Source organism: Diabrotica virgifera, chromosome 8 (assembly GCF_917563875.1).
Source record: "Diabrotica virgifera virgifera chromosome 8, PGI_DIABVI_V3a".
NCBI lineage: Eukaryota > Metazoa > Arthropoda > Insecta > Coleoptera > Chrysomelidae > Diabrotica > Diabrotica virgifera.
The window spans coordinates 69,118,802-69,144,039 of record NC_065450.1 but is presented as its reverse complement, the minus strand read 5'-3'; the positions used below and the strand labels follow the sequence as shown (position 1 = coordinate 69,144,039).

The 25,238-nt window shown below is 32.0% G+C and overlaps 3 protein-coding genes across 6 annotated transcripts in view; 1 reads left to right on the top strand and 2 right to left on the bottom strand.

The window, feature by feature from the left end:
• LOC126889445 (putative fatty acyl-CoA reductase CG8306) overlaps positions 1–4,417 on the bottom strand; it is an 84,254-nt gene extending 79,837 nt beyond the window's left edge. Inside the window, exon 1 of the mRNA XM_050657760.1 lies at positions 4,259–4,417. The gene's annotated coding sequence lies outside the window, so the exon portion shown is untranslated. The remainder of the gene's footprint in view (positions 1–4,258) is intronic.
• LOC126889443 (putative fatty acyl-CoA reductase CG5065) overlaps positions 1–25,238 on the top strand; it is a 268,588-nt gene that overhangs the window by 172,183 nt on the left and 71,167 nt on the right. The window lies entirely within an intron of this gene.
• Positions 11,110–25,238, bottom strand: part of LOC126889442 (DNA polymerase alpha catalytic subunit) — a 107,239-nt gene continuing 93,110 nt past the window's right edge. The window contains exons 13-15 of the mRNA XM_050657750.1: positions 21,500–21,735; positions 17,781–18,099; positions 11,110–11,407 (exon numbers count right to left, since the gene is read on the bottom strand). Coding sequence (XP_050513707.1) covers positions 11,190–11,407; positions 17,781–18,099; positions 21,500–21,735 — 773 coding nt within the window. The 3' untranslated portion in view covers positions 11,110–11,189. The remainder of the gene's footprint in view (positions 11,408–17,780; positions 18,100–21,499; positions 21,736–25,238) is intronic.

The window sequence follows — 25,238 nt, the reverse complement described above, 5'->3', positions numbered from 1 at the left end:
AGCAGTAATAACCCAGAAAAAATAAATTTTAAGCGACACCGGCCAAGTTCTCCCAATCCTTTGGAATCAGCTAGAAAAGAAATACTTTCTCAAGAAAATATTCCTAGACAAAAAGGTGGTATTTATAATACGTCTAAATATACAGAGCATACAAATACAACAAACTTGCAAATACAAGGAGTACCATCACAATTAAATAATGTAATTTTAGAATTGGTTCTTAATATAATTAGTTCATTAAAACTCACTGAAAATTTAGACAAATCAAAAACAGAGATTACACAACATATTAATAAATACTTAAGTACGGCAGCGATCTCACAAGAAGACTTACTATTTCAAACATCATGTCAGACACAACTAACCCTATAAACTTTTTACAATGGAACTGTCGCTCAGCAGTGTCTAATAAACCAAATTTAGAAGCCTTACTTATTCAAAAAAATGTATATGTGGCCATGTTATCAGAAACATGGTTTAAACCAGAAAAATTTTATAACTTCTCAGGATATAATTGTTTTAGATCTGATCGCCCTGATGGGTACGGAGGCACAGCAATTTTAATTAAAAATAAAATAATTACAGAAGAGATAAATTTATTGGATAATTATAATTTTACTTATAATTGCATAGCTGTTAAACTTTCGTGTATCAAGAAACCTATACATATAATATCCGTATATAAAGAACCAGGTATTAGAGTAACGGTTGAAGAATGGGTCAATTTTTTTCAACACATTCCTTCTCCATTCATCATTGGTGGAGACTTCAACGCTCACAACATGGCATGGGGTTGCGAAAATAATGATACTCACGGTAAAGTTTTATTAGAGGCGATAGAACAATGTAATCTATTATACTTAAATGATGGTTCTCCAACTCTTGCACTAACTTCCAGCCCATCAGCAATCGATATAACAATATGTACCCAGGACATTGTATCTAAATTAACTTGGTCTGTTATTCAAGATCCACATGGTTCTGATCATCTACCCTTGATCATTGCCTTGGAAAACTCGGAACAAGCAATACAACCTGGTGACAATACACATAAAAGATGAAATTTGCATAAAGCAGATTGGAATTTGTATTCATCGAACTTTTATTCGGGAAAACAACCACAAACTTATGAAGAATTAGTTGCCGAAATAAATCGATGCGCAACCATTTCAATTCCAAAATCATACAACAATAACAAATATCCTACAAACAAGCTACCAAAACCATGGTGGGATAATAACTGCGAATCAGCTGCAAATAACCGCAAAACAGCATATAGACGTTATAAAACAAATCCTAATCTTCACAATCTAATTGAATACAAAAAATTAGATGCCTTAGCAAAGAAAACTTTTAAAATTAGAAAAAAACAAACTTGGATAAATTACTGCGAAAGCTTAAACTCCAACACTCCAATCAGCGACGTCTGGAAGAAAGTAAATCGCTACAAAAACCGAAAGCAGTCCAATCAACTTCCGATAAACACCGAAGCTGCATGGATAGAAGATTTCCATTTCAAGATTTCACCTCCTTGGGTTCCAAGTCAAATAAATGAAGCTACAGTTACCGTACCCAGAGAAAACTTCAATCTAGAGAAACCATTTGAATTATGGGAATTAAATCATGGACTCAAGCAAAATAATAGTTCATCTCCAGGGATGGACTGTATATCATATTCTATGCTATATTTTCTACCTACAGAATACAAACTATCATTACTACAAATTTTTAACACTATATGGCAAAACAAAAATTTAATTCCCAAAGCATGGAAGGACTATATTGTATTACCTATAAAAAAACCAGGAAAGCCAGATAACAAAGTTGAATCTTACAGACCTATATCTTTAAGTTCCTGTATACTAAAAACTCTAGAGAGATTAATCAAAAATCGGCTTGAATACTGGCTTGAGTCCGAAGATATCCTTCCCAAATCTCAGTACGGCTTTCGAAAATCCAGATCTACACAAGATGCTCTCACTTCCCTAGTCTCTTCTTTACAGGTCAATTTTACAAATCAGGCGTCGACAGCTGCAGCATTTATAGATGTAACTTCAGCGTTTGATAACATCAATTTAGACATTCTTTATAAAAAATTAGTAGATCTTGGAATGCCAGTTAAAATTTCAAATTTCATTGTATCCTTGTACAAGAATAGATGGACTTACTTAAAAATAAACGAGAATCTTTTACCACCAAGGTTAACGAGTATAGGTATACTACAGGGTAGTATTTTAAGTCCACTCCTTTTTTCATTGTACAATATAGATTTAGAACACATAGTACCTCCACACTCTAATATTTTACAATTTGCAGATGATGTTGTGTTGTACACCTCCCATTCTTCTCTAGACATTTGTAGACGTCAACTTGAATTTACATTAGATTGTGTAAAAAATGATTACCATTCTCTAGGTTTATCCATATCAACGACAAAGACTGAAATTTGTTTTTTCTCCAAAAAACGCCAAATTCCTCAAGGCACCTTCGAATTAGGTAGAATAGAATTTCCTATAAAAAATTGTGTTAAATATCTTGGGACGTATTTGGATCGTAAATTGTTATGGAAGGATCAAATTCATTATATTATAAAGAAATCAGAAAATTCTATGAATATCCTTAGAGCTTTTTGTAGAACCGGTTGGGGAGCTGACCCCAATATTGCATTGCTATTCTATCGCTCAATGATTTGACCAATTTTCGACTATAGTTGTCATTTATATGGGTCTGCGGCAACAGGATATCTTAATAAAGTTGAAATCCAAAGGAATAAATGTTTGAGACTCTGTCTCGGTTACTTAAAATCTACTCCTATTACTATTATTGAGATTGAAGCTAATAAGGAACCACCACTTACTCTACGTAGACAGTTTTGTACAGATAAGTTTGTAGCTAGAGCTATTTCAAAAAACGTCAGCTACTTAAGGACTATTCGTAACTTGAATACATTAGATTTAAGCCACAAATATTGGTGTACTAAAAAAACCCCCATATACGTTGAAAGCTATAGAAAATTGACAATGTATGAACACCAAATATACAAAAATAAAATACCTCCAATTTACACTAAACCTCCTGAAACTCTCTTTTCCAAGATAATACAAACAAATTACATGGATTCAAACCTTCCAGGCAGTATTACCAACAAAATAATTAAAGACAAGTGGCCTATGTTTCAATATATTTTTACTGACGGCTCCAAAATTCAAAATAGAACCGGAAGTGCAATATATCACTGGAATTCTGAATACAAAGAATCATGCCGATTGCCTAATGAAGCTTCAATATATACTGCCGAATTATCAGCTTTATTACTTGCGCTAAAATATATAGCCTCTGTTGGTATATGGACAATTATATCATTTTCACCGATTGTAGAAGTATTGTGGACAAACTCACTTCTATCCAATCGACAAAAAGTCTAAACCACATTGAGATAGAAATTAAGAGTCTATATTATGATATTACTTCCTCGGGCAGTTCAATTATTATTTGTTGGGTTAAAGGACATTCTGGAATATTTGGAAATGAAGAAGTCGACAAATTAGCTAAATCTGCAGCTTTAACCAAACGAAACATAAACAACATACTTCTACCAGTAACCGATATAGATAATATCAGTAAAAACCATTGCAAACAAAATTGGCAACGTGTATATAACCAAAGTACAACGGGAATAAATTTTAGAAATTGCCAACCACTAATTCCCAATGAGAGATGGTTTAAACAAGAATCAAATAGGCTATTTATAAAAACAATAAACAGAATGAGGTCAAATCACGCACTCACCCCAGCATACAAACACAGCATAGGTATCAGTGATAACCCATATTGCGCCTGTGGTGGAATGGGAGATCTACAGCACCTAATATTGGAGTGTGGACAGTACAGACAAAATATTAAAGTGATGTATGAAAAGTTAATTGATCTAAATTGTCCTTTACCTGTCAATTTAGACGAAATTCTTTTTCCAAAAAATAAGCAGACGTTAAAATGTCTTTACGAATATGTAACGTCCTGTAAATTTAAATTTTAAATAGGCTTAGATAATAAAATTAAAAATTGTAAAAATATCACACAAAATTGAAAAATGTATTCATTAATATATTATAACACCCTGTAAATTTAGATAATAAGTAGGCTTAGATATTAACTTAAAATTGTTATTGTAATACCATACAAAAAAAAAACAAATAGTCTGGCTAATTGGCTATGTCAAAGCCATTAATAAAAAAAAAAAAAAAGTTTTTATACTTACAGTGTTAAATAGTGACTACACTCTAAACTTTATAAAGGAGAGTGTCAGAATGAAAAAGTATAAAATAGAACGTAAAATGAAGTGTGCTAATGTGGAATTTCCTATGAATACTGACACCCTAAATGTAAAAAATTAACATCTACTGAATCTACATTTTTAATTTATACAATTGTGCCTATTATATTACAAAACACATAAATGTTAATTGATCGGTTCATAGTAAATTTTGAAGTGACTTGCAGTAAATAACATAAGGTCATAGAAACATAGGCATAATTTATACACTCCGCCAAAAAAGTATTATTTTTAATGTCTCATATTTCCTAAACCTGTTGTTCGATTTTAGTGATTTTTTTAATATGTTATAGCTTTATTCTTCAAGAATATCGATGTAATAATATTGTTGCTAAACAGATAAGTGTCATTGTATACCGGGTGTAACAATGATAGTGTGTTTTTTCCTCAAAGTTTGGAACACCCTGTGGAATATTCTAGCTTATATAAAATATTGAAAATAAAACTCAACTGTAACCTTAGGCCATCTAAACATTTTGCTTTTTGATTCATTCGCTTATGTGGGATAATAAAAAAGTTAGGTACTTTAACAACTAGCAACGTTCTTCATCAATACAGGGTGTTTCTAAATAAGTGCGGAAGTAGGTAAATTAGTAGTTTTTTTGGGTTTTTCGTCAATATTTCTAAAACTATGCATTAGCGTAAACAATGTTTTATACAAAAATGCTCTACATAAAATTTAAAATAAAAAAGGTCCTAAACATAATTGTTATAAAATCAACGGTTCCAGAGTTACGGAGGGTGAAATGTGGAGGTTTTCGATACTTTTTATATTTTTTGGGCAATTTATTATATATACTGATGTATACAGGGTGAGGCAGATAACTGGCCTATTAGAAATATCTCGAGAACTAAAGGCAACAGAATCATGAAAGTTAGTATAAAGGGGTTTTGAAGGATGATCTATTAAATGAAAATATTTTCATCTCTTTTCAACTTCCGGTTATACCGGAAGTTGTTTATAACTTCGTTTTTTTAAATGGGACACCCTGTATATTTTTACATTTCTGGATTCTCTTCGATGTCTTCTTTCTAAAAATATGAGGTTTTGTAATGTTGTACAGGGTATTTTAAAAGATAATTACGTTTTTTTATTAATTTCGTAGCAATATTCATACCCTGTAGAATTGTAGTAGTTTGACATCTAAAACTCTACTTACCATCCATCCAATGGCACTACAGCCCAAATCGAGCCTTGGCCTCCTTCAATAAGCTTCTCCAATCATTTCGATTTACCGCTGTTCTTTTCCATGAACGCGTTCCCAGAAAGTTCCTGGCATCCTCATCGACTTGGTCTTCCCATCTCTTTTTAGGTCTTCCAACAGGTCTTCTTCCCTGCATTCTTGCATTCAGCAATTTTCTGGGGATTCTACTCTCATGCATGCGGACCACGTGCCTCTACTTACGTTCAAATGATTTTTAATATAGTCTACTATTGTTAAGAATCATTAGTATAGCCAAATTTTTAATTTTAGTATACAGGGTTGGTCGAAACTCGGAATGAGTATTTTCTGAGTTTTCTTAAATGGAACACCCTCTATTTTAGTATTGTAATGAAATGATATTTTATGGTACTTTTTTATTTCTTAAGCATTCCCTATACCTAACTGCTTTAATTTGTGCTTAATTGTTAATCGCACTAATAATCTTAACTACGTAGGTATTTTGATAGCTAAACCATTATTGGTAATTTTAAGGATCAGTCTGGATTAATATGTATTTATTTCTGAAAAATTATTTGTGATTGAATATTTTCACGGCAAACCTAATAACATTTTACGTATTTTTTGTTGAAATTAATGTTTAGCTTGAATCACCAATAACTCACAAATTAAAGCAGTTAGGTATAGGGAATACTTATAAAATAAAAAAGTACCATGAAATATCATTTCATTAAAATACTAAAATACAGGGTGTTCCATTTAAGAAAACTCAGAAAATATTCATTCCGAGCTTCGACCAACCCTGTATACTAAAATTTCAAAATTAGCTATACTAATGATTCTTAACAATAGTAGACTATACTAAAAATCACTTAAACGTAAGCAGAGTTTTTAATGTCAAACTATTACAATTCTACAGGGTGTGGATTTTGCTACGAAATTAATAAAAAAACGTAAATATCTCTTAAAATACCCTGTATAATATTACAAAATCTCATATTCTAAGAAAGAAGATATTGAGGAGAATCCAAAAATGTAAAAATATACAGGGTGTCCCGTTTAAAAAAACGAAGTTATAAGCAACTTCCGGTATAACCGGAAGTTGCAAAGAGATGAAAATATTTTCATTTAATAGATCATCCTTCAAAACCCCTTTATTCCAATTTTCATGATTCTGTTGCCTTTCGTTCTCGAGATATTTCTAATAGGCCAGTTATCTGCCTCACCCTATATACTGGTGATATATTACTGATGAAAGAAATTTTCTTTAACAGGATTGTGTTTTGTAAATAAAATTTGCTATTTCAGTGGCCGATGGTATGTTAGTTTTAAGCCTTGAAGAAACGTCAACCTCACCACCCAAAATCATCATCAATTGCCCAAAAAATATAAAAAGTATGGAAAACCTCCACTTTTCACCCTCCGTAACTCTGGAACCGTTGATTTTACAACAGTTATGTATAGAACCTTCTTTGTTTTAAATTTTATGTAGAACATTGTTTAGGCTAAAGCATAGTTTTAAAAATATTGACGAAAAACGTAAAACAACTACTAATTTACCGACTTCTTCCTCATCTCCCCCCAAACCGGACGCTCAAAATGGTGTAACTTTTTACTGAACAATATGTGGACCATATAGAACAATTTGGTGTTGGACGAAAACATTTACTTTGGATGTCTGGGTTAGGCCTTTTTTGGACCATACTATACTACCTCCGTAACTTTGGAAACGTTCATTTTAGAAGGATTATGCATAGGGCCTTTTTTATTTCAAATTTTTGTATAGAAGGTTGTTCATGCTAAACCGCATAGTTTTAGAAATATTAACGAAAAACGTAAAAAACTACGAATTTACCGATTCCCCCTCTCACCCTCCCCCCCCCCCAAACCCGACACTGAAAATGGTGTGACTTTTTTTCTGAACATTATGTGGACCTTATAAAACGATTTGGTGTTGGAGGATAACTTTCACTTTGGATGTCTGGGTTATGCCATCTTTTGGATCAATTGTATCAACTGTTTCATACTATTTCACGGGAAAATGTATTACAAGTATTTGATAGTTTTAATAGGGGGCATAGATAATGAAAATTACGTCTCGAGGTAGGTACTGTATGTACAGATATGGTGTGTACAGAAATGGTGTGGCATTTATTTTAGAACAAAATGTCGCAAAGGCAGTAAAAAACAGAGGCGTGCGGTCCATGGAAGCGGGGGAAGCGCCGCTTCCCTATTTATTCGTCTATATAAGAAAATATATTGTTAATTAATATTTAATAATAAAATTTTTTCCCTAATCCAAATAATCTACATATTACCTAGCCAATGGACATTGAAAAATATTAAAAATTAATCGCGTACGAACGAACTCAATATGCTCACAATTCAACTATTAGGTCCACTCCTGGCAGAAGCGCATCTCAAAATCGCCGCTTGTCATGCAGTTGTCCCTTTTAAAATTGGTCAGGGTTCAATGACCGCAGCCACTAGTCGCGCGAATTTTGGTATGCCATGGAAGCGCTCGTCATATCGCCTTCCCGAAAGTGAGATGCTCCGACTGTTACTGCTGCTAAGGGGTGCTTAGGTATTACATACATTCGCTTAAAGAATATTTCGATTTAAATTTTTTGCAGAGATATTTCCTTTTACTGATCTTTTATTTGACATTTTACAGAAATCAAATGGTATTGCATTTTGTATAAGACAAATTGATGACTTTATTAATACGATAATTAAAAAAACGAGAGCAGTTTAAAAATATTTGGGATAAAACTGAACATATGGGGTTTGAACATGAAAGAAAAATAATGAAGACTGATAATTTCGGAGACAGAGAGACAGAGAAAACAGAGGAAACAAAGAGACCTTTTGATAATATTCTACAACAAATGAATTCTAGCTTTCAAAATTTTAACGATTTAAAATTTGTAGAATTATATATAATCTTAATATTTCTAATTATAATTCATCAAAATTTCCCACAGAGGAATTTATGTCATTACGATTAAAGCAGCTTTGCATTCTCAGTTAAGTATCATTTATGAAACAACTGACATGAATGATAAATACCCAGAAATCTGGGATTTCTTTATAACTACTGGTTTAAACAAGTCGCTGTGTGAAGTGGTCAAGTTGTGTGAATTAGTACTACTAACTATCCCAGCCACAAGTGCATCAGTTGAACGAAGTTTTGCAGTATTAAGATGCATTAAAAGTTTCAAATTAAGAGTTTAAAAGAAATTCAACAAGCAAAGACAGACTTTGAAAGTTAGCCCTATTATCCATTAAAAAAGACTGCATTCAACAATTATCAGAAGTTGATAGGAGAATAGACCTCGAGTATAAATAAGTGTCATTTTAGTGAAAGTTGTGTGTTGTGGAAAATGCCTCGGAGTATATTTATAAACAATACTAAAATATAAAATATGTACTAACTCGATATGTTATTGACCTACTAATCCTGATATTCTCTTTCTATTGACTTCCTCTTTTAGTATGGGTAACCACATCCTACTGCATTCTACCGAGGAATTTGCGACATAATTGGTTTCATTTAGCATAATTAAAGCCGCTTCTTTGATTTTGTTTTTTTACTATCTGTTTCTTTCAGGACTATACTTGAATCTCTCCACTGAACTCTATGTTCATTATCCCATGCGTGTTGACATATTTGAGATGTATCAAATTCTCTATTTTTAATATAAGACTGATGTTCACTTATTCTAACGTTTAATGGTCTTGATGTTTCACCTAAATAAAATTGTTCGCATTCACAAGGTATTTTATAAATACAATTATTTGTTCTTTCTTGTTCACTGTTGGGTTTAGTTTTAGATAGAATACTCAGATAGAATAGAATCTCAACGTGTTTGTTGTTTTGAATGTTGTTGAAATGTTGAATTTATTTCCTATTGTTTTAACTCATAAATATTGGCAAATATCCGATATAGATGAGTTAGATTAAATAAATTATTAGAAGAATTTTTTTACTAAGCAACAACATTTTTGTTTAATTCATTAATATTTTTTGTATTTTGACAACGACACCCGATTTGGGCGTCAAACGTTAATAAAATCACTTTTTTAGTAAAACTGTGGCTTATTTCCCATAAAAACTAGTTAATTTCTATCTAGAGATATGTTGTGGCTTTTGAAGATGGAGCTCATTTTGTTAAAAGACCGTTCTTGTCTTTCCTATGCGGCACTTTATTTCCTGTACAATCCGACAAGCGACAGGTGGTGGGTCACCTTCTCGTATTGTGTATTTCTCGTTGTGTATTTTCGCGCAAGATCACCCGCCAGCTAATGCTTGTCGGATTGTACATTGCTCCACTGCTCATTTATAATAGTTCTCAGGTAGCAATACTGTTTTACTCGCTCTATTTGCATTCCATTAATGCATAGATGAGCCCCGTTTATATTCTCCTTGCTGATAATCATTTGTTTCGTTTTCTGGGTATTAATGTTTAGTCCGTACTGTTGACTGTACTCGTTGATTCTATCCATTAGTCTCTGAAGTCCCTCTAAACTATCTGCTGTCACCATGGTGTCGTCGGCATATCTAATATCGTATACACTTTCTCCATTTAGAAGGATGCCTTCGTCTACTCCGCATAGAGCCTCGTTAAAAATTCTCTCCGAGTACATATTAAATATCAACGGCGATAGGATACATCCCTGTCTAACTCCACGTAGTATTTTTATGTGATCTGTTTCTTCTCTGTTTAGAAAGTGATATCTTCAAGAAAAAGTTGGTAAAGTCGATTCGCTCTGAGACACAACTGTCTACACTACAATCACAATAAAAATGTACTATATAGAAATAAACAAACCAAGACACATTGAATGTTCGAGGAGCACTCTCAAATCATGATTTGAGAGTGCTCCTCGTGCTTATTTATTTCTAGTGCATCTTTATTGTGATTGTAGTGTAGACTAATGAAATAAAAAATTTTAGTAGTTCCAAACTGACACAAAATCTAGGCATCGGATAAAAAAGTTTATTTAAAGAAAGTGTATTTTTTTACTCTTCTTAATGGCGGTACAGGCTCGTTTTTTTAATATTGTATTAAATTACAGAGTAATTTCCACTTATTAATATATTTTTCAAATTGGGCTCTGTACCGCCATTCTTTATTATATTACGAATGCGTGTGCCAAATATCTCGAAAAAATATTCAAAATTACAGCCGCAATCTTGGAACGCGTTTTTGCTACCTGTTGATCGCTACTGTTTCCTCTTAATAGATTATTTTGAACCAGAACGAAGTAATGCGAGTCCTTTTTACCATTAACTGCAGAGAAGTAAGTTAAAGAATTTAGATTTCTTAGATTAGGTTTAAAAAAAAGAAAAATATCTAAATGACGGAAGCTCGAAACAAATGACAATCGATGAAAAGCACTATATACAAATGTTAGTGATATGTGCATTTAAAAAATATTCCGTTTACCATCCTATCTTTTAAAATGGGAAATACGTAGTATTCGCATTAGTCATATTTAGATAAATAGCTTTTTGTGTCTCCTGTAAAATTTGTATAAATCCTAATACCTAATCTGTAAACTGCGTAACTCAGTTTACAGATTAGGTCGACAAAAGATAATTTTATCAAAAATTATGAGATAATTTTATTAAAAAAAACTATAAGTGTAAATATAAAATTTGTACATAAAAGCTATAAACTTGGAAGTTTTTACACATCCTCTTCTTCATCCTCGTCCATATATTGGACGTCTTCATCTACATCTCTATTTACATCAATTGTTGTGGTTTCCCGCTTTTTGTGAGGATCTAGCATGGAGAAAAGGTCAGTGAGGTCTATTATGGAGTATCCGGAGTGATTCAAATACTTTTCAACAACATCTTGGAGTGACGAATAACCAGATTCGATTTCCTGTTCCATTAGAGGCTCTAAAAAAATATCATGATATAGTACTTCCACTCTAACTTTTCCCATGCACGAAATTATTCACGAATTACTTTTTATTCTATGGAGCGTTTCATGTTTAGAATAGAACGTTGCGTAGATAGCCCCATGTATTTCTTATGAGCGATAGCAGCGCGGTGATGCCATGCTGTACTGACTAGAATGAATCGTATGGGCCATTCCACGAACATACGCCTGTTTTGGATTACTTCGACAACGAATATTTTACTGTGCGACATAAGAAGTACGAAAGTAAATGGCGCTAATGATTATTCCAATAAACAACAATGTAATTTGCAATTTACTTTCGTACTTCTTATGTTGCACAGTAAAATATTCGTTGACGAAGTAATCCAAAACAGGCGTATGTTCGTGTAATAGGGTATATATCGGAAGTCGAGCATCCACCCGTGCGCGAGAGGTTTGGCAACACCGATATCCGTAAGTGTAATGTTCTATTCTTAACTTGAAATAAAGATTAGGTATGGTTCCTTTTTTTTTCTTTGGAGTTGTCTTGCCTGCAGAGGTAAAATAGTATACGTGAAAAAAGTGAGTTTTGAGATAAAGGACTTTTTGTTCTTTTACTGTGCCGTTTTGTCATTTATAAAGTTAGACAAGTGAAATTTGGAATATAAAAAAAGTATGTTATTATAATAATTATTACAATAGGTATAGTTTCTTCAAATGTGCTTGTAAAGTGACAGATACTGTTTTACCATTTTTCCAGTATACCCAGAGTATATAAAATATTTTATACGTATATACCGTCGGGGGAGATGAAAATTCCCATTGGTCATACTATGGTAAAAGAGTATATGAAATGTTATACTATTTTACCATTGGAATTGGGACACCGTTTTTATGAAATATGTTACCGTATAATAGCATATATCACATATATCCTGTTTTACCAGTAGAGTTTCAAAAAATAGATACAACATAATACCAGGGATAAGCAGTGTATGACGATGTATACTATTCTGCCCTTGTAGAGTTTCTCGAATATACTGTTTTACCATAGCAGAGACGCAAGTACACGTACTCATATACTGTTTTACCAGTGTTACATTTTGAAAACTAAATGAGATAGAAATAAACTAAAAATTGCATAAGAGCGGAAAAATAACCCAGTTTCGGCGCCAAATTCAAAAATCGCTTTTTTCACATATTATACTGTTTTACCTTTGCAGGCAAGTTGTATGACTACGGGCCTTCAAGGCTCATTCGCCGATTCACCAGTTTTGCTCATTTATTTTAAAATATATTTTCCTATACCTACATATCTACTTAACATAAGTTATTATTAGGATTGACCACTGGTCAGTGGGAATACCACATCAGGCAAAAACATAGGTTTCCTTATATATATTATAATAGATTTTAATTTCTGTCTTTACGTTAGTTAGTTTATAATTTGGTTTTTATATTTTTAATATGTTCTATAAACAATTGCATTAATTCTGTATTATTAATTTGTGGTAATATATATGTTAAATTTATTGGGTGTGTTATATTTTTACAACTGTATAATTTACTTATAAACATATTTATATTTATTTGTATTAGAGGGCAATTTAAAATCATATGTTCAGCATCACCTATTTCTCCAGATTAACAATATAGATTGTCTCTTAAATGAATTTTATGTAGATATGTTGGAATCAATGCATGGTTAAATCTTAAACGGCATATTTGTCTCACTGCGTATTTTGGAAGAGTTGTCATTGCAAACCATGGTCTTGATGGTATTGTACATTGAATTTCTTTATAGTACATACCTTTTTTAATTTCCTCAAATTCTTTGCTCCAGATTATTTTATACATATATATTAGTACTAATATTTTTAATTTCTTCAGGTGTACATTTGTAGTCAATATATGTCCCTTCTTTTAGAGCCTGCTTAGCTAAGGAATCCACGAGTTCATTACCCATAATTCCGCTGTGTCCTTTGACCCACAATAACCGTATTTTTTTTAAATCTGTATTTAATTTGTTAATATTTTTGATTATTTCCAAAATAATATAATTTACTTTGGAAGTTATCTTCAGGTGCTTTATTTTTGACAAAGCGCTTTTACTGTCACTTATTATAACAATTATTAACTCCGCCGAATATATGTTTGTGTTTATATTTAATTTTACCATCTTTTTAAACTTAACTTGTGGATCATATTTATATTGCACAGGCTGTTCCCTCCTTGTTTTTTGAGGCGTCAGTGTAAATTTGATATGAATTTGGTACTAATTCTTTTATATATGTTTCAAACATTAGATTTCTTATATGTTTTGGATATTTCGAATAATCTCGAAGGAAATTTATATCTATTTTCATCGTTTCTTCGAATTTATAGGTATAGCTTAGATTTATTGATGTAGTGTGAATATTTTCCTTGTACTTAGCCAATTGTCTATAGCATTCTGCAATACAAGGTGATCTCTTTTTGCCAGTATTTATTCATTAAATCTTGTATTGACAATCGATGAATTTTTTTCAATTATACGCTGTGAGCTCGTACGTAGAGGGGATATTTACAAATTCGCGAGCGCCAGTAGTGACAAGTCTGTAAACGTTTACTGGAAATTTGACATAAATGTCAAAGTGATTAATTTAAAATTAAAATTAAAAACATTAATTATAAAAAATATTAGTTGGTCAAAGCTGTGGTATATATTTTTACCTTAAATATACTTACGTTTTAAATACTGAATTTAAGTTTTTTTAATGTTCCGTAATATGTAATTATAAATTAATCTATTAATCTTAGCGCCATCTACACGATCATTGTGAAAGTATCCGAAGTAAGAAATTCATATTTTATCAATAGAACGTCAAAATAATTAGCAAAATCTTAAAAAAATCGATTACAATTTAATTACTTTTTTGCGTTGTAAATATTAAGCGATAACAATTAAATAATAAATTTAAAAATTACCGGTGAAAGTTGAATTAGTAACCGCTAGGAGCGACACCAGCGAAGCTCAGAGCGTATATTGGATTCTTTATAAAGTAATTTAATTAAAAATTGACTGCCTAGTTTTCATCTTCTTATTGCCATAGGCATTTCAGAACACTCTATAAATAAAATATTTATTGGAGTAGCCTAAACACAGTCTTAAACATTTGTTCACAACGACTTCAATTTTTTGTAGATAACAGTCGGCTGCGTCCGCATAAAATACTGATCCATAATCTACTATTGCTCTTTTATTATATAAGCTCTATAGATCAAAAAAGAGAAATTGGGATCTGCTCCCCATGTGGAATGTGAAACTGATCGTAAGATATTTACTCCTTTTTCTGTTTTCCTAATTATATTTTCTATTTGTTCTTTCCATAGAAGTTTTTGATCCAAAATGACACCGAGGTGTTTTACAGATTTTTGTACCGGAAAATTTATACTGTTTAATTTTATTTCTACTGGGACATTTTTCCTTTGTCTAGTAAATATACAGGTTTGAGTTTTATCTTTAGATAATGTAAGTTCATTTTTGGACTTACATTAATTACTTAATAAGGTATGGTTCTTCTCAGATTATGACAGCCCTGGCATTAAGGCTATCTTCTCCCGGTGAGGGTGGTTATCCCTTATCCGAGGGGTGGAATAATTGATACGCTTTTACTTGTTGAGTTGTTTTATTTACACTCGCATGAGCATAAGCTGGTAGCACCGCACCCAAAGAACGTCTCGTGCAGAAAGAGACACTATCTTTAATGTGGAAATATTACGTCTGATCACCAAAATAGAATGACGAATGTCTAATATAATAATAAGAATTCCCTTGTTATAGTTTTGCTGTTTATATATTTAGAAATGCCTATTCAGCATCGACCATGAAAAGTGTTTATAATTGACTCTGCAATTATTAGTGAATCGTGATCTAGGATAACAATATTTATATAATCGAATGAAGGTTGTAATATTGTTATGATGACATAAATAACTGAAAGTAATTATCGTAGATAATTACAGGGTGTTTTTAAGATATATCTACTGAGTACAGATGAATTCTTGTACAAGATGCTTTTTTCAGTGTGACGCAAGTGACAGAAAAAAAGGCACGTCCGTGATACATACACATGTACAGTTATTCTAGATGTTGATAGATGGCGCTATAATCGAAAAAAAGATTTAGTTTTACCGATTTACTGATTATTTTACCTATTGCATATCTATACGACTATAATTTAAAGTTCTTCTCAGTCTTTCAGTGTGTCATTAATGATGTAATAATATGATTTTAATAATGTAGAAAATCATATCATAGCATGATATTTTAATTAAAACTGACAATTGTCAATTTGGTATAAAAACAAATCAATTGTGTTTATTTCATTTATAAAAAGGTATGTTCTTTGATTTGTATAGTTTTATAAATTGTACAGATTATAGTCGTATAGATAATACATAAATAATTTTTTGTTCGATTATAGCGCCATATATGACAAACTAGAATAAATGTTATATATAAATGATTTTAATCACGGACGTACCTCTTTTTCTGTCACTTCCAACTTAATGCGTTAGAAAGAAATCGAAAAACCGTGACGCACTGAAAGATGCCTATGAGAAGGAGAATATCTTTTTTACTCACAGAAACTACACTGGTCAAAAAAACCGGGACACCTTAAAAATGGGTCATTTTTGATGTCTCGAATCTCCTAAACCTGTTGTCCCATTTCAGTGATTTTAATATGTTATAGCCTTATTCTCTAAGAATATGGATGTAGTAATAGTGTTGCTGAACAGGTAAATATCATTGTATATCGGGTGTAACAATAATACTGTGTTTTTTTTTCAAAGTTCTCAACACCCTGTGGAATATTCTAGCATTTAAAAAAGATTGAAATTAAAACTCAATTGTAGTCTTAGCCTTTCTTAACATTCTGCTTTTTGACTCATTCACTTATGTTCGATAATGAAAAAGTTAGGTACTTTGACAACTAGCCATGTTCTTCATCAATACAAAGTGTTTCTAAATAATAATTCTGCATGAAAAAATAATGACCGTTTGATTTATAAACATATATCTGCAAATGCTTAATTTCCGAGATACAGGATGTTGAATTTTTTCTTACACACTGACGATTTATTTATTGCTCTAAAACCGGTTGAGATATGCAAATGAAATTTGGTGAGTTTTAAGCAGTGGCGTAGCTGACAGGCCCGCAAGGCGGGCCTTGCGGGCCTTAAAGCTTAATACTTCTACTTTCTTTAAATTGGGGACCAAAACATATTTTCCTAATAAACATCGAAATAGGGAATTTGGAAGAAAGTAATGAAGCGGGTAATTGACGTAACTCTTACTCTTTCCGGGTGCAAGGTGCAATTTAGCGTTTCGTGGGCATGTTGGTAGTTTAGATGAAAGTGAATCCCAAAAAGGTAATTTTTTGTCGGTGGATCTTTTACTATAGCTATACATTATGATCCTGTTTTAGCTAAATTAATCGATAAAAACAATAATTTAAACAAATTACTTGAGCCACCAAATACAAAACGTAGTTATAAATTTGCTGGCTCAAGAAACTGAAAACAAATTTATTAATTTAATTTAAAGAATTGTTTTTATTCAATAATTATTGATACCACTCAAGATATTTCAAAACACGATCAGCTTAGTTTTATTTTCCGGTATGTAAAAATAAATTGCGATGAAAATAATTTACCTTCCAAACCAGAAGTTGATGATAGTTTTTTGGGATGAAGGTCCTGTAAATGAAATTTTAAAATGTATACACAACTGCAGAGGAAAGGGGTATGATGGGGCAAGCGTTATGAGTGGTGTATATTCAGGCGTACAAAGGCGCATAACTGACATTGAAAAAACAGTTTCCTATCTTCATGTGCATCCCATAATCTGAACCTAGTGTTGAATGATGCCGTTGCTGGTGTACAGGAGTTGGTTTTTTTACGACATAATTAAGATATAATACCCTGTATTGATGAAGAACATGGCTAGTGTCAAAGTACCTAACTTTTTCATTATCCAACATAAGTGAATGAGTCAAAAAGCAGAATGTTAAGAAAGGCTAAGGCTACAATTGAGTTTTAATTTTTTATGCTGGATATTTTTTATGCCAATATTTTTTAAAGGCTAGAATATTCCACAGGGTGTTACGAACTTTCAGGAAAAAACACAGTATTATTGTTTCACCCGGTATACAATAACATTTACCTGTTCAGCAACACTACTACTACATCGACATTCCAGGTAATTAAAAATAATAAAAAAGACTGGCAAGTTTAAGATGTTTATTTGTATTATTTCTTTTAGCGTGACTGAAAGGTTTTAATGTATATTTTATATGGGATTGTCAAAAATTTTAATGTTCATATGACACATAAAGTGATACTTACTTTTACTCAGTTTACTCAAATCAAATATATGCTGGAAATAAGACAACTGGGTGTACAATTGCTGCTCGTTATACACCCTGAACATGACTCCCTTCTGACATAATGTACAAATCGGATATTTCCTGGCAAATTTAAGTGGAAGGCGGTTTGTTTCGTTTGTGCATGCAGGATCTTCACAGATTAGGATATTTTCATAGTACTTATTAATGTATGATTGGATCGAAAGGGTCAATTGGTTTTGTATGGAGGGTAAGTAATCGATTGGTTTCAAACTGCAATCAGCGTTTCGACACCGTTCCAGAAAAGGTGCGTTTCCTACCTACAAACATAAATAATGTTAACAATTACATACAAAGCCTCAATTATCTTGGCAATCGGCTTGCACGACTTTTATAGGTTTTAGTGAGCAAGGGTCTTGTGATGCGGCCGATATTATGGTGGTATTTACATGGTTGTCAGATCTTCCATTTTTCCATCCTGTATATTCTTGGCGTCTTTAAGTTCTTAAGAATTACTGATTTTTTCAAGTATTCTTCCTTATACCTAAAGGCCATAATATCGGAGTTATTGCTATATTTATTAAAAAAAAAAATTTAGTCAAATTATAAAAACCAATCTTTTATTTACCCGGACAGATATTATTTTAGATTTTGTGGACCATTCGGAACAAAAAAGGGTATTTTGTAATTTTTCTCGTAAAGTTGATCGTTTTCGAGCTATACACAATTTAAAACTGAAAAAAAAACGAAAAATGACAATTTTCGAGGCTCAAAAATACAAGTAAAAAATTTTACTTTTAAGACTACGAAGTGCATAAATTGAAGTTCAAACCTTATTCTATCAGTTCGCAATAAGAATTTGGGGCTTATTTCATTTTAAAACATTGTTTTTTAGTTGTTAATGCAATCTTCCGTTTACCAATTAAAAAACAATGTAGAGTAAAACATGCCAAAAATACTTATCGGGAACTGATAGAAGGTTTGATCTTAAATTTAGGTACTTTGTAATTTCAAAAATAATATTTTTTACTTATGTTTTTAAGCCTTGAAAATCGTAAATTTTCGTTTTTTTTTTTTAGTATTTTTCAGTTTAGTATTTGTTTATATCTCAAAAACGATCAACGTTAGAGAAAAAGAGATTCTTTCTGTTCCAAATGATCCACAAAACTTAAAATATTTGCTAGGTGCAAAACAATTTATTTTTATAATTTGATTAAAAAAAATTGTTTAAGTGAATGTAGCAATAACTCCGAAATTATGACATTTAGGTATAGGGAACATTACATGAAAAATAATCAGTATTTCTTAAGTAAAAAAATATACAGCATGTTCCATTTGAAAAAAGAAAGTTCATTTCATAAGATTTCCAGAAAACGGAAGATTTGACAACAATGTAATTACCACTATAATATCAGCCGCATCACAAGACCCTTACACACCAAAATCTATAAAAATCGTGCAAGCCGTTTCTGAGATAATTGAGGTGTTTCATATTATATAAAACTCATGACAAAGGTGGAATAAATTACCAATCACCCGCATCCAAAGCATCCCTCACCAATTTATTGTTTATAGCAAACTCTTCCTAATAAAAGTTAAAAACACAACAATATATTTCCTAATTTTTAAGAAATTTAGCATTATTTATACATATAAAAATTTCAAAAACGTTAAAAAATTTGAATTTTGCGCCAAAATTTTGCAAAAAAATAACATGTTGTAGGCAATAGAAAAACCTACAAATTAAAAGAAAAAAGAAGTTTCTACGATGATTAAAACTGAAGATATCGTCAAAAAATGAAATAATAATTTTAACATTGAATCAGGAACCAAAATGGTTAAGAAAATACCGAAATAGTTATTTATGAAACAGTTCGTGAAGGATGCTTTTTGAGAACGCACGTGATTTTTAGAGCACGAGCGACAACGGAGCGAGTGCTATACATCGCGTAGGTTCGCAAAAAGTACTTCACGCACAGTTTCATACAATATTTTATCTTCGATAAACAAATAAAAAAACTGTAACTCTTCGTCACTGGAATTCACTTCTATTCTACAATTTTTAGAACTTTACCATTTAAAAATCCTAACTACTTTCAAACCACAAAACTGTCAAAAATGTTGTTTGTTTGTAAGTCATTGCTCATATTGTCATCACCATGACAACGCGAAAGTTAAGGATATTTGATTATATGAAAGTGTGCCAAAAAGTAAATCCTATTTAAAATACATTGTTACTTCACGCACACTTTAAACCCTTCACGCACTGCTATCTATAATGACAGTTTTCACAAACTAAAAACTTATACATAATATTTTAACTATTTAGAATGGGAAATAAGCCACAATATTATTAAAAAATGATTTTTATTAACGTTTCGACGCCCAAATCGGGTGCCGTTGTCAAAATACAAAATACTGTATTTTGTATTTTGACAACGGCACCCGATTTGGGCGTCGAAACGTTAATAAAAATCATTTTTTAATAATATTGTGGCTTATTTCCCATTCTAAATAGTTAAAATTGTAAAAATGCCACAAGAAAATAGCTTCAGAACAACATTATACATAATATGACATAGAGTAGATAAAATAATTTTTCGTTATTTTGAACGTAATGCCCTACCTATAAAAATCTGAAAAAAAATCATGGCGATAATATGACACCCAATAAATATATTTTTTTTGGCATTTTGTTTGGCTTAATTTTTTTAAAAAAAACTTTAAAATTTTCAAAAGCAAAAAAAATTTGAATATTGCTCCAAAAATTTTGGAAAAAATACTATGCTATAGGCATAGGGCATAGGCAATAAAAAAGCCGAAGATATCGCCAAAAAAAGAAAGAACACATTTTAATTTTTTGGTGGGTTTTGGGGTGGGGGTTTAAAAACGTTTTCGATCGAATACTTTTGAAAAATGGGTCGAAAAATGATTTATATTTGTTAGCTTACGAATTATAATTTAAACAATTCAATTGTTTATAACGAATTCCCGTCACTTCCGACGCATAAGAATGTTTGAAATTCGAATACAGCGGGTCAAAATACATAATAATACTCTCTGAAATTCCGTAGACTTTATTCGGCCACAAAACAACCCTGGGCTCATAGACTATACAAGGAAAGTTTTGGGGCCGATTTCTGATACCTGAGTTAATCTATAGTTCAATTGACTGAGGTTCATCCTTGAATTACGGTTTTGTTTGGAAATGCAATTCTCATTGTCAGTTCACGTTCTACACCTTAACGTTTGTTAGCAATACAAAAATTCCTAGATTCTAGTAGCTTTCGAGAAATGCCAATAGACGGCAAAAGGTAAAATTATCGCCTTTTGTATGACCTTTTTGATGCTGTTTCTGAATAAAGTTAAATTTAAGTATTTATAGTCAGTCATTTTAATAATTATAAATGAATCTAATGAGAATAAAAATAATGGTATCGTTTATCGGTATGCTTAATATAATAGGTTATATTTATATTATGACAGCGTTTCATGTCAAGTTGGAATAATACAACGCATGCGTAATCGTTTAATCATCTGAACTAGGTTCTGAACGCTCGAATTTCAGAGTTCAAACTGAACGTAGTTTAAACTGCCATCGGTTGAACGTGAATTGAGAAAGACGATTTTGACTTTTAACTGACGTTCACTAAAAAGTTCAGGTTAAACTGGAGTTGAACTCAATATGAGAAACCGGCCCTTAGTTGTGAAAATACGTACCAATGCACCCTCCACAATATTATCCTGCTTACAGCCATAGCAAATAAACTTAAACTTGTCCACGTTTCTGAACTTAACTTCGGGTCTGCTAATATTTTCTCCGACTAATTCGTTTACTGCCTGTCTGGGTCTTTTTATGTTTTTCGTATCTAATCCTAAGCACTCGGCTATCTCATATGAATCTATTCCTTCGATCGGTTCGCAGATTCTGGATACCACGGGGTGTATTTGCTGACCTAAACATGGAAAGAGCAGATTGAAATGTAAGTTATATATTTAAAGTCTCAAAATAAATTAGGCAAAGGAGTAAATTACGCAGAGTGTATCACGAAACTTAAAGTAAGCATTCGTTTCTAGTTCAGACCTGTAGCCGATGCATTAAAAATATATTTTAACTATGTATTATGAAATACCTTCACACCTCTCATAGAAATTTCAGAAGATGCCGTGAATATCAGTCACCTTGGGCACTAGGTGCTCCAAAGATCGGTTCTGATGTCATATTCGTGTTCAGACATCCCAAAAACCCCCAGAGTAATCTGTTTGAATCAATTTAGAGCTGAAAACCCTCGAAACTCCAGAAGATGATGTTCCTCAGCAGTGACCTTGGGCACCAGGTGCTCCGGAGGTCGGTTCTGATTGCTTATTCATGTTCAGTAATCCCAAAAAACCCCTGAATAACAAAATATTCCGCTTAATGTACTGCATATATGTTTATGCATTTTTGGATGCATGTTATGCACTTTAAAATGCAATTATGCATTTCTACCCATTTTTCTATTGTAGACTTTTTTCCTGACGTCCTGAACACAATGCAAAAAGTTGCAAGTCTCTAGGTGCTCTATTTAACACGTTCAGCCCCAGCATGCATATTATTTTTATGAGTCTGCGGACTGGAAATTAGTTTTACTTAAATTATCAAATATGGGCCTTTAAATAACCCACAATATAATTTCCATTCAAATTTAGTCAATTGTCTCGTTGGAACTTTACCGCGCTGAGTAGATGGGACGTGAATTATAAATTGTAAAATTCCCTCACTTCATCTGATTATCTGCGTAATTATTTTACATACTAACTAATAACAATTAATAAACCAAAAAAAAATGTGTGTGTACTTACTTTGTACGCACGTAAGAAGTTATACTTCTATTATAATATAATCTAACTTAATATTATGATTTCAACGAAATCAATATACCTATCTACTTTAAACAGTTTTTTTGTATTGTATTTAAATATTAAACTAATTTTAGAAAGAACAAAAAGAATACCAAAAATTAAAAAAAAAAAAGGATATGACTGTCAGGATTCGAACAGAGGACCTCTCGATCCCTAGGCGAATGCTCTACCGATCAGCTACCACCGCTTTTGTATTCAGTCGATCATTTCTCGGACATAATTACAATCATGGTGACATGATACATTAATTGAAAATAAACATTTTCAATAATACTTATAAGGAGGAAGACAAATCCACAGACATAAAATTTATAATAAATATATTTACTAAAAACACTAATAATATATTCTTTTCGCGCACATCTTATTTGCGCTACATAACTTAAGGGGGTATGTAAACGCCACAGTCAAAATGGTTGGTGATCATAGGAACTAAACGTTTAACAATTCTTTCAGTAGATGGCAGCACGTATATATACTCGAACATTTTAATAACGACGGCGTTGTTGCCACTGCCAAGTACTAAATAGAACTTATGATCGTTACCGATCGATCGGTACCGTTCGCCTTCAATCGTACTTGTATTGTATTTTTACAGATGAGGGTGTTTAATTCTTTACCTGGAAATGGTAAATTCTTACTATTGATAGATAGCATTGTATAACTAGACAAATTTTTATCTTTTTTTAAACAATGCTAATATATACAAAACGTTTCATTTGGAAATATTTTATCACTTATTGTATTTAGATTATATTTGTAATAATGTAATAATGTGATTTGTAATTTTGTGACAATTATTAATTCTTTACCTGGTCAAAAATATTTATTTTAAACTGATAAAGAAATTTGCAATTGTTTGAAATACAAGTAGTAAATATATACATTGAATCACACTTTTTGCCCTAAATTTTAAATAATCTCTTGGATTAACATGAAATTTGGCATACACATAGGTAACATGTCAACCAAGAAAAGTGATATGCCGATGTAAGATTTTGCTCTGAGGGTGAGTTTTACCCCATCTCGGGAGTGAAAAAATATACGTTCCAAACAAGTCTGAAAATGGATAAACTGATTAATTCTAAGCAACTTGTGTTCTATAGGATTTTTGTCACTAAATTAATATTCGAGTTATTTGCGAATAAAAAACACGTTTTTAGGCGACTTTTACAAATAACTCAAAAAGTAAGTATTTTATCCGAAAAAAACATTCTTAGCAAAAATATGTAGCTTCTAAAAAAGTATAAAAAAATGGTGTATTAGACCTGGATCCCGCGTTCCAAAAAAAAGTTGATTAATAGCAAGCTGAAAATTTGTTAATAGCTTAACGGTGTCTAGCCGGACAAACTTTGATGTACGGGAGGGAACACTGGAACAGGGGAACTTCGTAACAGGGGGTTACGAAAACGTCCCAGGTATTTTGTCGGACAGAACATCCAATTGATTTGTTACCCTTTCATTAAACTCTCATGCAAACATCAGACTGCTATTACTAACCGACTTGATTACTGTCATTTGACATGTTCTTCGTGTTCCACTCATTAAAATACACAGTTGGTGATAAACACCAGTCTGATTTTTACATGCAAGTTTAATGAAATGCTAACAAATCAATTGGAAGTTCTGTCCGACAAAATACATGGAACGTTTTCGTAGTCTGACGTTCCAAATTTTTAAGCTGTTCCACAAATAAAACTTCCCCTGTTCCAGTGTTACCATACATCAAAGTTTGTCCGACTAGACACCGTTAAGCTATTAACAAATTTTCAGCTTGCTATTAATCAACTTTTTTTAGGTACGCGGGATCCAGGTCTATATATTATGAACTCTATGGACCCAGTTGAAACAAAGTTGTAGCTAATAAAAAATAGTTTCATATCCGCCAAATTTCAAAGTGAACATTTCAACGTGAAATAACCAAAAAATGATGCACTTTTTTGGGAAAAACTCATTACAACTTTTTTAAAGTGTTTAAAAAATATTTATTTTTGTTTTTTTTTTTTTAGTTTGTAGCATCAAAACTAAGCAAATGCTCAAAATATAGTTGGGCCCTTTTTTTTGGTCAAAAACCTCGGGAAAATCACCCCCTAATTATCATCTTAAATCAAATCAATCGTAACCACTTCACAAGTTACTTTCTATCTATCTTTGAGCCTTAGGACCGGTATTTTATGTCCTGGTTAGCTAATCGGGGTTTAATCGGGACAGAAAACTACCTCTTAGGGTCTCTTGCGTTGTCCTCCTCCTCCTAAGTGCCTTCTCTATTGAGGTTGGCGATCAATATGGCAAATTTCTCTCTGTTCTGGGCTTGATGTATTAAGTCATTCACTGTTGTGTGGGTCCAATCTCTGATGTTTCGGAGCCAAGATTTTTTCTTTCTTCCTATACCCCTTTTACCTTCTAATATTACCTGAAGCTGCTCAAATTCCCTATGGCGCATTATGTGTCCTAGATATGACGCCTTTCTAATTTTGATTGTATTGACCAGATGAGGACGTGTGTTCATTATTTCCAGTACTTCTTCATTTGTAGTTTTGGTGGTCCAGCTTATTCT